The sequence below is a fragment of the Entelurus aequoreus genome, linkage group LG13 (assembly GCF_033978785.1).
Source record: "Entelurus aequoreus isolate RoL-2023_Sb linkage group LG13, RoL_Eaeq_v1.1, whole genome shotgun sequence".
NCBI lineage: Eukaryota > Metazoa > Chordata > Actinopteri > Syngnathiformes > Syngnathidae > Entelurus > Entelurus aequoreus.
Window position 1 is genome coordinate 44,525,598 of NC_084743.1, and position 14,743 is coordinate 44,540,340.

At 35.5% G+C, this 14,743-nt stretch overlaps 1 protein-coding gene across 1 annotated transcript in view; it reads left to right on the forward strand.

The window, feature by feature from the left end:
• The window catches only part of LOC133663433 (alpha-2-macroglobulin-like), a 113,580-nt gene that overhangs the window by 22,198 nt on the left and 76,639 nt on the right, over window positions 1–14,743 (forward strand). Inside the window, exons 2-5 of the mRNA XM_062067890.1 lie at window positions 2,241–2,333; window positions 2,421–2,601; window positions 2,677–2,836; window positions 7,676–7,728. Coding sequence (XP_061923874.1) covers window positions 2,248–2,333; window positions 2,421–2,601; window positions 2,677–2,836; window positions 7,676–7,728 — 480 coding nt within the window. The 5' untranslated portion in view covers window positions 2,241–2,247. The remainder of the gene's footprint in view (window positions 1–2,240; window positions 2,334–2,420; window positions 2,602–2,676; window positions 2,837–7,675; window positions 7,729–14,743) is intronic.

Below are 14,743 nucleotides of genomic sequence, written 5' to 3' on the forward strand. Positions count from 1 at the left end.
AAATTGTTTTTGGAAACTGTGGACGTCGTGTCCTCTGGACCAAAGAGGAAAAGAACCATCCGGATTGTTATAGGCGCAAAGTTGAAAAGCCAGCATCTGTGATGGTATGGTGGTGTATTAGTGCCCAAGACATGGGTAACTTACACATCTGTGAAGGCGCCATTAATGCTGAAAGGTACATACAGGTTTTGGAGCAACATATGTTGCCATCCAAGCAACGTTACCATGGACGCCCCTGCTTATTTCAGCAAGACTATGCCAAGCCACGTGTTACATCAACGTGGCTTCATAGTAAAAGAGTGCGGGTACTAGACTGGCCTGTCTAGTCCAGACCTGTCTCCCATTGAAAATGTGTGGCGCATTACGAAGCCTAAAATACCACAACGGAGACCCCCGGACTGTTGAACAACTTAAGCTGTACATCAAGCAAGAATGGGAAAGAATTCCACCTGAGAAGCTTAAAAAATGTGTCTCCTCAGTTCCCAAACGTTATTGAGTGTTGTTAAAAGGAAAGGCCATGTAACACAGTGGTAAACATGCCCTTTCCCAACTACTTTGGCACGTGTTGCAGCCATGAAATTCTAAGTTAATTATTATTTGCAAAAAAAAAATAACGTTTATAAGTTTGAACATCAAATATCTTGTCTTTGTAGTGCATTCAATTTGAATATGGGTTGAAAAGGATTTGCAAATCATTGTATTCCGTTTATATTTACATCTAACACAATTTCCCAACTCATATGGAAACGGGGTTTGTATATGTTATAGTTATTTGAATGACTCTTGCCATGATGTGTTGCGTTAACATACCAGGCACGTTCTCAGTTGGTTATTTGTGCGTCATATGGCGTACACTTATTCAGCCTGTTGTTAACTATTCTTTATTTATTTTAAATTGCCTTTCAAATTTCCCCCCAAAATTAGACTTATACTCCAGTGGGACGTATATATGTTTTTTTCTTTCTTTATTGTGCATTTTCGGCTGATGCGACATATACTCCGGAGCGACTTATAGTCCGAAAAATACGGTACTTTTCCTTTTTGCTCTCTTGTAGATATTTTTCTTTCCTCCGAGAGTCCAGGGTTTGTTGCTTTGAGTTCGGCAGAGCAGACTTTTCCACGGTGGCCTTGTTGAAATCATACTCGTCTTTATGCTTGGTCCACAAATGATGTAATACATTTGTGATGTTGAACGCAGCTCTGCTAGTACCACCTCTCGTAATGGTAATATTGCAGACATTGCAAGTGGCTGCATTTTCATATCTCAAAATACTTCCACACGGCGGACAGAGCTGTGTTTTTTTTCCGGCATGCTGCAAAAACAAGGCACTTTATAGCAGCTGACTTAAAATCGGGCGGCTCAGCCTGCGACCACTGATCACTTAAAAACGGTCAAATCATTCCTGATCCCAATTACATCTCTAATGTAACATAAGGTAACAAAGTTGAATCTGTTGTTCCTTATCCGATTTTGGACATTTCCTGAAGGTTTCATCAAAATATGCATCTAACTTTTTAAGGTATTTTGCTAACTAATTGACAGACAAACCAATGGCTTAGATTACATAACAATATGAACAACACAACAACAAAAAAACACATATTTGTGAAATCAAACCCAGAAAACAATTAAAAAATACACTCTAGTGTGGATCTGACAATGCCCCTAGCCTTGTTATCAATATCATCAATATTCCTATTGAGCCTCCCCCCGCTACTTCTGAGTGACACAAAGGAATGCATGGAATGCAAATTATATCAGTTTGTGGTGTCTTTTTGTATCTGCCTGTCCTTCTGTTCTTGTCTTGTTTTATCTCAGTGTTTGACATAAAGAGTACCATGCCCTTTTTAATCAAAAATAGCCTTTATCACAAAAAAATGGCTTTATTTTTTTTGAGTCATTAACACACTCACAAAAGCTCAAAAATTCAGTTTACAGCCGCAAGCTAAAGCTACATTTACTGTTGTTTTTTTAAATCAATAGGTTAACCAGTCTTAAACTATAGATACAAGCAGTTTGACTGATGGTATTTTAATGTGATCCAGAGGCTGGTAACAAACCGACCTTTTAGGTAGCAGGAAATAATCCTTCCATCAAGGAGGGAGGTTACATAGAGAGTCATTGTGTGCGTTTTTGTGTGGGGGGGTGTGTCTGAGTGGAGGGAGGTTTGAGTGTGCGACAGGGGTGGATCTTTGTATCAGGGACTATATAGCCCAAACAGACATTGAGCATCCTCCAGGTCAATCATGGTTGCCACGAGGACTCTGTCGTGGACATGGACATGGTGTGTGGTCTTCAGCTGGATGTGTGTTGGTCACACAGAGGCAGACCCGTGAGTTTATCTTCACTTTTTACACCCTGCTAACACATTGTTTCCAAATGTTTCAATGTTATATTCACTGTGGTTCTTCACACATAGACACTACATGGTTGGAATTCCAGCCCTTCTGGAAGCTGGAGCTGACACCAATTTCTGTGCCAGTCTGCTGCAACCCAACGAGACTCTGACTATGACTGTCTCTTTAAACTCTGAAGAGGAAAACAGGACCCTCTTCAGTGAGGCATCCAGCAAAGACTTCCATAAGTGCATCAGTTTTAAGGTCAGTTTAACTTTTCTTCTCATTTTTTTGTATTTGTTGTTTATATACTGAAAATTTATATAATTCGGTACCCAGGTTCCGCTTCCAAAGAGCAATGAAGAGGTACAGGAACTTGTTGTGGAGGTACAAGGTGCAACATTCCACTCAAGGGAGGTCAGGAAAGTGTTGATCAAGGTCTACGAACCGATGAACTTCGTCCAAACAGATAAACCCATCTACCTCCCAGGACAAACGGGTAACTTCATTATCCATTTTGTCCCCAGTAAAGTAAATATTTTAACTGGATACATTCATACACTTAAAAACATGTGCTTAATGTATATATTGTTTGTGCATTTCAATGTAAAGTACACAGAGTAATGAGGTTCTAATAATTATGTTATTGTAAGTTTCCATCCCTAAAGTTTAAATGGGCCTTATTATGCAAAACCAACTGTTCTTACCTATTGTTACCTGCTGCTGTGTTGTTGGGATCTGCATAGGTCTCAAAATGTGTAATCAAACCGTAAAGGCATTGCGGATATATTTATAAAACAATCTTGCCTTCCTTCATACATCAGGGAAACGAGACATTTGGAATTTGCCCATTTGATGACGTTTTTCCCAAGTGTAACGTCAGCAGATTTTTATTTTTTTATTTTTTTCATAAAGAAATACAATCAGGTGTGCTTACGGACTGTATCCCTGCAGACTGTATTGATATATATTGATATAAAATGTATATATATAGTGTTTTTAATGTTGATTTAATAAAAAATAATAATTATTATTTTTATTTTATTTTATTTTTTTAATTTCTTGTGCGGCCCGGTGGTTGGGGACCACTGATGTAGACCACAAATAAGTATTTTAAATGTAGAAAACACTCCCAATCATTTTGTTAATTATTCACAATCCTTACGAGATTAAAGAACACATATGTCTCTTTTTTAATGCATTCTACCTGGTTAATAAAAGTCAGCTAACAATGGAGCTAATGACGTCATTAGCTAAAAAAATACCAAAAAAGTGCCAACAATACCCCGTTTACATTTTGTGACCTGAATGTTAACCAAGTAATAGTGATGTCATCATTTTAGATGCGCATTAAAATATAACAGAATAGAATAAATCTTTATTGAATCAATTTAAGTGGACCCCGACTTAAACAAGTTGAAAAACTTATTTGGGTGTTACCATTTAGTGGTCAATCGTACGGAATATGTACTTCACTGTGCAACCTACTAATAAAAGTCTCAATCAATCAATCAAACCGTGGTCGGAAATAGTTTTTGGCTCCCCAACACAGGCTACAGACAGCACTAAAATACAAACAGTGTCACGTATAAAAACTTATAACAGAAACAATAAGAACAGAGTTTAGGTAAAAACAGGACTTAAAATAAAGATAAGTTAGAATCTAAAAGAGTATCAGTAAAACATAAAAGTAAAGCAGTTCAGGTCAAACGTGTATTGGTTCACTTTGTCACATAAAGAATGCCAATGGCATTTGGGATAAAATACTTTTTAAAAGAACATTTAGCCAGTTTAAACTGACAGCACAGAGAATGAGAGTTGTTCCCACAATTTTACGAGCCATTTTAACTGTTCTGTGTAGTTTATATTTACACATACATGTCAAGTGACCAAACCAAATACAGAAGTGAAATGTTAACACTCTGAATGTATGCACAATAAACAAGCTCTAAAATGTTTGGACTGACACCAAGACTGCTTAATCTTTTTAGAAAAATAAGTCGCTGTTAACATTTCTCAAATATAAAATCAGTGTTTTCAGAAAAGGTAAGATGACTATCAAGGACTGGAGTTAAAACTGCAGTAAAATCTATAAATAAATCCCTGGTATATGCTTTAGTGACTGGCAACGGCCTTGCTCAAGCATCTAGCGTCAGCACAGTTTCATCAGTACCTCTCTCCTTCTGTAGGCAAATTGTAGATGGTCTAGTTCACTCGCCACTTTGTTGGTTAAAATATCAACGAAAACTGTCTCCATGGATTTACACAAATTGGAGAGTATGGCAATGGGCCTAAAGTCTTCAGGCGTGCCTGCCCTTGGCTTTTTTTAGTATTAGCCTTATAATAAAACGTTTACAAGATTTGGGCACACCGGTGACAAGAAGGGAATTAAACGGCTTTAAAAAGATTACTTTCAGCTGAGGAGCACAGTCCTTAAGTAGACAGGTTTTCAGGACATCTGGGCCACTAGCCTTGTTTGGCTTCAGTAAAAATAAAAAAGACATACCAACAATATTCTCGGTGATGGCTGTGGGTGCTCCTGTATTGATCACAGAGAGGTCATTTGTTTATGCTACTATATTGTCATCATCACCCTGTGAGCTGATGCATTGCCTCTGAGCTTTTGAAAGTTAATTCTAGATTTTAAATCATGCTTCTCAGATGTACAGTATAAGGATGTAGCCATAAACCGAGAAGTTGGTAATCTCTGTCAGCTAATTTAGACCCGGAGATGGCGAGAAAGATACAAAAAGACGCTTGTTTTCACCCATGTTTTTTTTAACCCCTCGTGAAGATTATGAATAATTCTTCATCTGAACAGGAAGATATGAACATCTTATCTGTCAGTATCCCAGTGAGAGCAGACATTGTACAGGAAGCGATTGTTTTGTTATGTTTGTTACCTCTCACAATGTCTGCAGTGTGTTGTAGTCAGTATTGTTGAAGGAAAAAGCAAACCTTGTAATGCATTTGTGAAATTAATGCGAGGATTACGAATCATTTTTCATCTAAACGGGAATATAACAAGATTCTTTCAATCGGCATCCTAATGACAGTAGACATTGCACACTAAGTGACGTTTTATTATGTTTGTTGGCTCTCATGGAGTCTGCAGTGGGTAGAAGTGGAAAAGAATGCAAACGTGAAGCGTTTATGAAATTTATGAGCCGCATATGCTTAAAATGATCAAAATACGTAAATATTAAATGTTATTATACATGTGCCTGTTACTACATTACATATATACTTACAGCATGTATATGAAACCTTAATGGAAGTGTTAGGATGTTTTTTAAGGGCATTTGAAGGCAGAATAGAGCAACTCCTACAGGCTCCATTGTAAGCGGACGTTTGATCACGTGTATTTAATATTTGGAATGCATTAAAAAAACATGTGTTCTTGTCTTACATAAGGACTGAATGAACGGCAAAATTCCAAAAAAAGTGCAGTTCCCCTTTAAGGCAATAATAATCATAATAATTTGCTTTTGTCTTTGCTTGTCGTTATTGTCCGATGGAAACAATATACATTGAAATATGTTTCTATTAAAAGAAAAAGAATGTTAACAGATTTTCTTTCCAGGGAGCGTTAGGGTTGATACCCAAAATGGGTTTGTCATGGTAACTTTTTAAGCCAAGGGGTGTCCAAAGTCCAAGCCAAAGTGTGTTAAAAAAAACATTGCAAAAGTTCAAAAAAGGGGCAAATATGTTGCAACGTCGAGACACTCCAAACATAGTAATGATTCAAAACCAACAAAAAAAACACAGCAAAATACAACCGTAAAAAGCTGCAATTACATAAACGCTGCACGATTAAGAAACATGTTAGAAATGCTGTAATGTTCAAAAGTTGTCTGACTTTTGAAGAGAATGAATAATATAAAAATGCATTTTTCTTTACGACTTTGTTAAACACTTGGTTTCATTGGTCTAATGTTAGACTTACACTTAGACAAACTTTAATGATCCACAAGGGAAATTGTTCAACACAGTAGCTCAGTTACAATGATGGAAAGTGTAAGGATGGAAAGGACAATGCAAGTATAAATAGACTAATATAGCGATAAAAAAATCTAACATGTATACGAACATATACATAATATGTGTACAGAATAATATATATACAGATATATTATATTATGTCTATAACATATATACAATATATGTACAATATTACAGTATATACAGTATATGTGACAGCAGCAGCATAACATAGAGAGTAGATCCTGCAGGAAATAGAAAATAGACATTAAAAACAAAAAGAAGTAGTTAACATGTCAGGTGTCAGGTAATAGGCAGATGTCATCTATTGCTGTATGGCGAGTGATTATACAGCTGGATGGAGTGTGGAATGAAGGAGTTCTTGACATGAGCTCTGTGAATTGGTTGCAACATAATTCTGAAAAATATTTTAGCCGAGTGTTTAACAAATTAACGTTTTCATTCTGCCTCTTTAAAAGTTAGCCAACTTTCTTCTTCTTTGGTGTCCCGCTAATGTCTGAAAAGATGGATATACCTCAGGTCTAGCTGCCCCTGTTTTCTGGCTAACTTCCCCTTTTTTCATGAATTTGCAGAATCTCTCTCATGGAATTGTATTTTAATTTGCATAATTTGGATATGTTTGACCAGGTTTGTCTTTTTGATTTAGGATAACTTTTGTGTTTTAAGCATTGAGGCATTGCTGCATGTTTGCCACTGTCAAGTGCCGACCACATCATAAAAGGGCATAATGTATTGTAACGAGAAGAAGTTTAATACCATTTTGAAATAACCCTGGAACTAATGTGTTATAGTAAATGTACTACCTCATGTTCACTCTATCATCCTTTTGCTCTATTCATCACTGCACTGTCATCTTATTATCCTTGCACATATTATCTCTTTAGATACTTGTTAATATTTAGTTAATTGTTAATATTTATTGTTTACATTGTACAAGGAGAGCACAGTTTACCAAGTCAAATTCCTTGAGTGCAAACCCGACCAATAAAGCTGATTCTTATACATGTTGTTATGATATCCTCATGGTTGATTTTAGCAAACCCCTAAATCATTACATTTTTCAATACTGTATGTCTTCTTTAAAACATCAAGATAAACATTTTCTTTGTGAATTTGGTGTGATTAATGAACATAACTTTATATTTTTAAGCCTTTGTTTTACACTTAACATAAGCATCTTACTGCAAAGATAGTAAGCACTTAGTGGACTAGCCACCTAAAGGTTATCTGTATTATCTTCATTACACACTTGTCCTGTCTTTTAAAGTGATGAAAAACACTCTTTTGTCTCAGTGGATAAAAGACGTAATAATAAATGTCACTGTCCTCGTTTCAGTGCAATTCCGAGTTGTATCCCTGGACACCAAGTTCAGACCTGCCTTCCAGATGGTGAGTGTTTGATCTGATTTACCTTTGTTACTTACAAACTACGCAACTGTTCAGTAAATACCAGCCAAGAAGGGTAAGAGTAAAACATAGGGCTGCAACTTTCAATAATTTTAGTAATCGAATATTTTAGCCATTTAGTGTATTCGAATAATCGAGCACTTTATAGCCTCAAAGCGAAATTTAAAGGAAATAGTTGAAATAAACAAAGATATTTTATATGCCACAACCTTCATTCTTTTATCTAAATAAATGCACATCATCAACATTGAAATTGCACTCTTTGCATGTGTGCAATGATAAAAACTATAAAAACACGGAATTTAAAGTACTATTGATTACATTTAAATTTGAGTATCCATTGACGTTAAAATGACATGTTTTAGAATGTGTGTGTATGTGTATATATATATATATATATATATTGTATATATATATATATATATATATATATATATATATATATATATATATATATATATATATATATATATATATATATATATATATATATATATATATATATATATGTGTGTGTGTGTGTGTGTGTGTATGTGTATATATATATATATATATGTATGTGTGTGTGTGTGTGTGTATATATATATATATATATATATATATATATATATATATATATATATATATATATATATATATATATATATATATATATATATATATATATATATATGAGCATATGAAGTGTTTGCCAGTGTGTGAGAATACTGTAGGGCTGCAACTAACGATTATTTTGATCTTCGATTAGTCAATGCTTATCTTAATGATTAATCGACTAATCAGATAATAAAGCGTACACAAATTTAATGGCTTAAATTTTTCCATCGACTTCTAAATGCAGCTTAAGTTATTATAGGCATGTGCTTACGAACAACCAAGATGAGTAATTCATTCCTAAATATGTATTGATACTGTAACTGTGCTGCTCATTCAGCTGTTACAAAAATTAAAATTACTTATCTGTTGTCCATTTAGAAGAAAAAAAAGGCAAAGTGCCAAAAAAAAAAAACAATTAACCTTGTTTAAGTATTTAAAGAACTGTTAAAATAGCAGCAATAAAAACAAACAACAAAACAGAAAATCTAACTTCCTCTAAAAGAAAAACTTTTTGTGATGTTTAAAAAGCTGCACACTGGTATATTGACTATTGATTAACTATTGGCAGTTTTAGCACTCTAATAGACTCAATGTCTAGAATTCTATATTTGATTAATTATTCAAATGTTGGCTATTAAATAGATTGTATGTTTAATCGTATGATACTTTCGCATTAGTGCGTGCGTGTGCGGTTCACGTTTGTAGAAGTGCCTTTTTTTTCAGCATTGCAAATTGACGCCGCTTTAAAACGTACTTGAGTTAATGTAGACAATGTTTTGCTGGCTGACTTTGGCTAAAATGATAGTTAAAGTTATTTTTCACACAACTTTGTCTCACTCTTGTTAGCTAGCTAGCAAGGTACAAGCTAACACTCTTACCGAGGTTGAGACCACATCCTCCCTCCAAATCCTACTTGCCAACCTTGAGACCTTCGAATTCGGGAGATTGGAGGGGGGGTGTTTAAGTGTGGGGGGCGGGGTTTGGTGGTAGCGGGGGTGTATATTGTAGGCCGGAAGAGTTAGGGATGCAAGGGATTCTGGGTATTTGTTCTGTTGTGTTACGGTGCGGATGTTCTCTTGAAATGTGTTTGTCATACTTGTTTGGTGTGGGTTCACAGTGTGGCGCATATTTGTAACAGTGTTAAAGTTGTTTATACGGTTACCCTCAGTGTGACCTGTATGACCGTTGATCAAGTATGTCTTGCAGTTACTTTCGTGTGTATGCAGAAGCCGCATACAACATGTGACTGGGCCGGCACGCTGTTTGTATGGTGAAAAAGCGGACGCATCGACAGGTTGTAGAGGACGCTAAATGCAGTGCCATCACGGCACTCCCTTAATATTGTTGTCCGGGTGAAAATTGGGAGAAATTCGGGAGAATGGTTGCCCCGGGAGATTTTTGGGAGGGGCACTGAAATCCGGGAGTTTCCCGGAAAAATCGGGAGGGTTGGCAAGTATGCATTTGGAGCATACTTGCCAACCTTGAGACCTCCGATACTGGGAGGTGGGGGGTGGGGGTGTGTGGTTGGGGGTGTGGTTAAGAGGGGAGTATATTTACAGCTAGAATTCACCAACTCAAGTATTTCATATATATATATAAATATAATGTATAAAATACTTGACTTTCAGTGAATTCTAGCTATATATATATATATATATTTATTTATTTTATTATATATATAAATAAAATAAATACTTGAATTTTAGTGTTCATTTATTTACACATATACACACGGATTTGTTGTAGACATCCGCAAATGAGAATGGGATGTTGCTTCCAGCTATCAGCATAGCCATCTTTGTCTCGGCATATGTTACACCATCGGGTCTCCATTTTGCGAGGTGGCCCATAATACTGGGCTGTGAACGGTGCTGTGCTGCCGCCGCCATGTGCTTCGCTCTCTGTTCATGAATGAGTATATCATTTCGGCCACCGTGTTCAATGGAGAAGTCTGTCCTACAAAATGTACAGGCAACATACCCCTTCCCCTTCGAACTGTCCTGGATGAACTGAAATTCTTGTTTCCATTCGTTTTGGAACTTGCAAGCGTATTTCTTCATCTTGCTCGTCGACGGCGTCGCCATGTCTGTAACTTCCTCGTTCTTCTGCTTCGTCTCCTTGTTGTGTGCGCAGTTGTGCACTCTACTCTCTAAAAGCCATAGATGTTATGACGTCATTGGGCAGGCAAGCTGTTTATATTGTGGGAAAGCGGACGTGAGAACAGGCTGTCCCCACTCAGGTCCGCATTGAGCTGGAAGGGGCGTGGCCTCCAGCTCCAGCTGAATTCCGGGAGTTTGTCGGGAGAAAATTTCTGCCGGGAGGTTATCGGGAGAGGCGCTGAATACCGGGAGTCCCCCGGTAAAACCGGGAGGGTTGGCAAGTATGCAAATGTCTCCGCTTTAAATGCTGGCATATCACAGATGTACTGCCATAAAAACAAGGTCCGCTTTGCAAAATGAGAACGGTATTCATGTTTTTAACGAGAATAAGAGGACATATTTTCAAAATTGACATGTTATCACTGCCGTTGTTTTTCCGAGTGACCCACTTCCGCCCGGATAAAAACGAGCGATGACGTCACGACTATTGGCGACAAATATAATTGACGGCGACAAATGTTATTGTCGCATTTGTCGACAATGTCGACTAATCGTTGCAGCCCTAGTGTAATGTGTGTAATACTTATAAGGATGTTTAGTGCATAAATATATATATATACATATATATATATATATATATATATATATATATATGTATGTATATATATATATATATATATATATATATATATATATATATATATATGTATGTATGTATGTATATATATATATATATATATATATATATATATATATATATATATATATATATATATATATATATATATATATATATATATATATATATATATATATATATATGTGTGTATGTGTATGTGTATGTGTGTATTTATTTATGTCTATGGGTGTATATGTGTGTATGCATATGGGTGATTATTTATTTTTTTCAATTCATTTATTTGTTTTAGTATTATGTTTTTTTTTCATTAATTAATTTTTTTGTGTCACTTCCATATGTATTTGCTCAGCTCTGTAGAGTTCTTGAGTTGGGGCCTACAGAATGATGCTGGGTGACTGTTATAACGGGTTTTAAAGGTGAGAAAAACACCTTTAAAATCCGTTATAACAGTATATGTATGTATATATATGTATATGTACATACAGTCGTGGTCAAAAGTTTACATACACTTGTGAAGGACATAATGTCATGGCTGTCTTGAGTTTCCAATAATTTCTACAACTTATTTTTTTGTGATAGAGTGATTGAAGCACATACTTGTTTTTCACAAAAACATTCATGAAGTTTGGTTCTTTTATGAATTTATTATGGCTCTACGGAAAATGTGACCAAATCTGCTGTGTCAAAAGTATACATACAGCAACATACATTATCAATGTTGGTGATGTAGAAAAGTTACAATCAAATCAAATTAGCTTCATGGCATGGCCTCTTAACTTCATGTGATGAAGTTATCATTGACCACACCTGTTGACTTCTCTGAGCCCATTTCAATAGGTCTCATGTGATGCAGTCATTAGACTCGGTTACAAACGCGACAGTGGGAAAGTCAAAGGATCTCAGCACAGATCTGAAAAAACGAAACATTGACTTGAACAAGTCAGGAAAGTCACTTGGAGCCATTTCAAAGTAGTTTAAGGTCCCAAGAGCATCCATGCAGACAATTGTTCGTAAGTATAAAGTGCATGGAACAGTTTTGTCACTGCCACGATCAGGAAGAAAACGCAAGCTATCACCTAGTGCTGAGAGAAAATTGGTCAAACGAGAACCACCAAAAAGCAGGTCTGCAATGAATTGGAAGCTGCTGGAACACAGGTGTCAGTGTCCACAGTCAAGCGTGTTTTGCATCGCTATGGACTGAGAGGCTACCATGAAAGAAGGAAGCCCTTGCTCCAGAAGCGACACCTTGAGGCTCGTCTAAAGTTTGCTGCTGATCACAAAGATAAGACCTTCTGGAGGAAAGTTCTGTGGTCAGATGAAACAAAAATTGAGCTGTTTGGCCACAATACCCAGCAATAAGTTTGGAGGAGAAAAGGTGAGGCCTTTAATCCCAGGAACACCACACCTACCGTCAAGCATGGTGGTGGTAGTATTATGCACTGGGCCTGGTTTGCTGCCAATGGAACTGGTGTTTTACAGAGAGTAAATGGGACAATGAAAAAGGAGGATTACCTCCAAATTCAGCTGAACTGCACCAATTTTGTAAAAGAGAAGTGGTGAAAAATTAAACCAGAAGCTTGCCAGAAGCTTGTGGATGGCTACCAAAAGCGCCTTATTGCAGTGAAACCTGCCAAGGGACATGTAATCAAATATTAACATTGCTGTATGTATACTTTTGACCCAGCACATTTGGTCACATTTTCAGTAGACTCATAATAAATTCATAAAAGAACCAAACTTCATTTGAATGTTTTTTGTGACAAACAATTATGTGCTCCAATCACTCTATCACAAAAGAAATGGGAGTTGTAGAAAATATTGGAAACTCAAGACAGCCATAACATTATGTTCTTTACAATTGTATGTCAACTTTTGACTACGACTGAATATGTATATGTATATATGTATGTATGTATATATATATATATATATATATATATATATATATATATATATATATATATATATATATATATATATATATATATATATATATATATATATATATATATATATATATGTATATATATATATATGTATATGTATATATATATGTAAAGTTTGGGGTCACCCAAACAATTTTGTGGAATAGCCTTCATTTCTAAGAACAAGAATAGACTGTCGAGTTTCAGATGAAATTTCTCTTTTTCTGGCCATTTTGAGCGTTTAATTGACTCCACAAATGTGATGCTCCAGAAACTCAATCTGCTCAAAGGAAGGTCAGTTTTGTAGCTTCTGTAACGAGCTAAACTGTTTTCAGATGTGTGAACATGATTGCACAAGGGTTTTCTAATCATCAATTAGCCTTCTGAGCCAATGAGCAAACACATTGTACCATTAGAACACTGGAGTGATAGTTGCTGGAAATGGGTCTCTATACACCTATGTAGATATTGCACCAAAAACCAGACATTTGCAGCTAAAATAGTAATTTACCACATTAGCAATGTATAGAGTGTATTTCTTTAAAGTTAAGACTAGTTTAAAGTTATCTTCATTGAAAAGTACAGTGCTTTTCCTTCAAAAATAAGGACATTTCAATGTGACCCCAAACTTTTGAACGGTAGTGTATATGTACCCGTGACTGCGTGGGTTCCCTCCGGGTACTCCGGCTTCGTCCCACCTCCAAAGACATGCACCTGGGGATAGGTTGATTGGCAACACTAAATTGGCCCTAGTGTGTGAATGTGAGTGTGAATGTTGTCTGTCTATCTGTGTTGGCCCTGCGATGAGGTGGCGACTTGTCCAGGGTGTACCCCGCCTTCCGCCCGATTGTAGCTGAGATAGGAGATTCCCCGAAGGGAATAAACGGTAGAAAATGGATGGATGGATGTATGTATGTCTGTGTATATATATATGTATGTATGTATTTGTATATATATATGTATGTATGTATGTGTAAATATATATGTATGTATGTATTTGTATATATATATGTATGTATGTATGTGTATATATATATATATATATGTATGTATGTGTGTATATATATATGTATGTATGTGTGTATGTATATATATATATATGTATATATATATATATATATATATATATATATACATATATATATATACTGTATATAGATAGATAGATAGAGAGAGATTATTTGCGATAATCGAGGGACCACTGTCCTGAGACTAAAATAAAAATAAATACTTCATTTTTATATTGTTATGAAGAGTGCAAGTAAATGATTTATACTTTTAATTTTTGTTGTTGTTTTGGACCAATCATTCAAACATGTTCTTGTTTGTTTGTCTAACAAGTCACAATATGACAATTAAGGCATCTGAAAAGGAGAAGGAAGATGCACATTTTTTATTACTATTTTTGTATACATTAAGGAATAAAGTAGGAAAATGTTTAAAAAGTGAATCGATTAAAGGTAAATACAGCTCAAAGTAATATAGATTAACAAATAAAGAATATATATGCAATATAAATAATTGAATGTATAATAAATGCAAGAGTAGATAAACTGACAAACAGTATAATTCATGCAATTCAATTGCATGATCATACAAGTGCATAGATAATATTTTGCTGGATGTGGTTGCAATTACATGGATATACATGCTTCTGATGTCAAATAAGTACGATAGTTTCTGGACACATTTGTTGTTACAATTCCAGTTCTTCATGTACACTTGTTTAATCATTT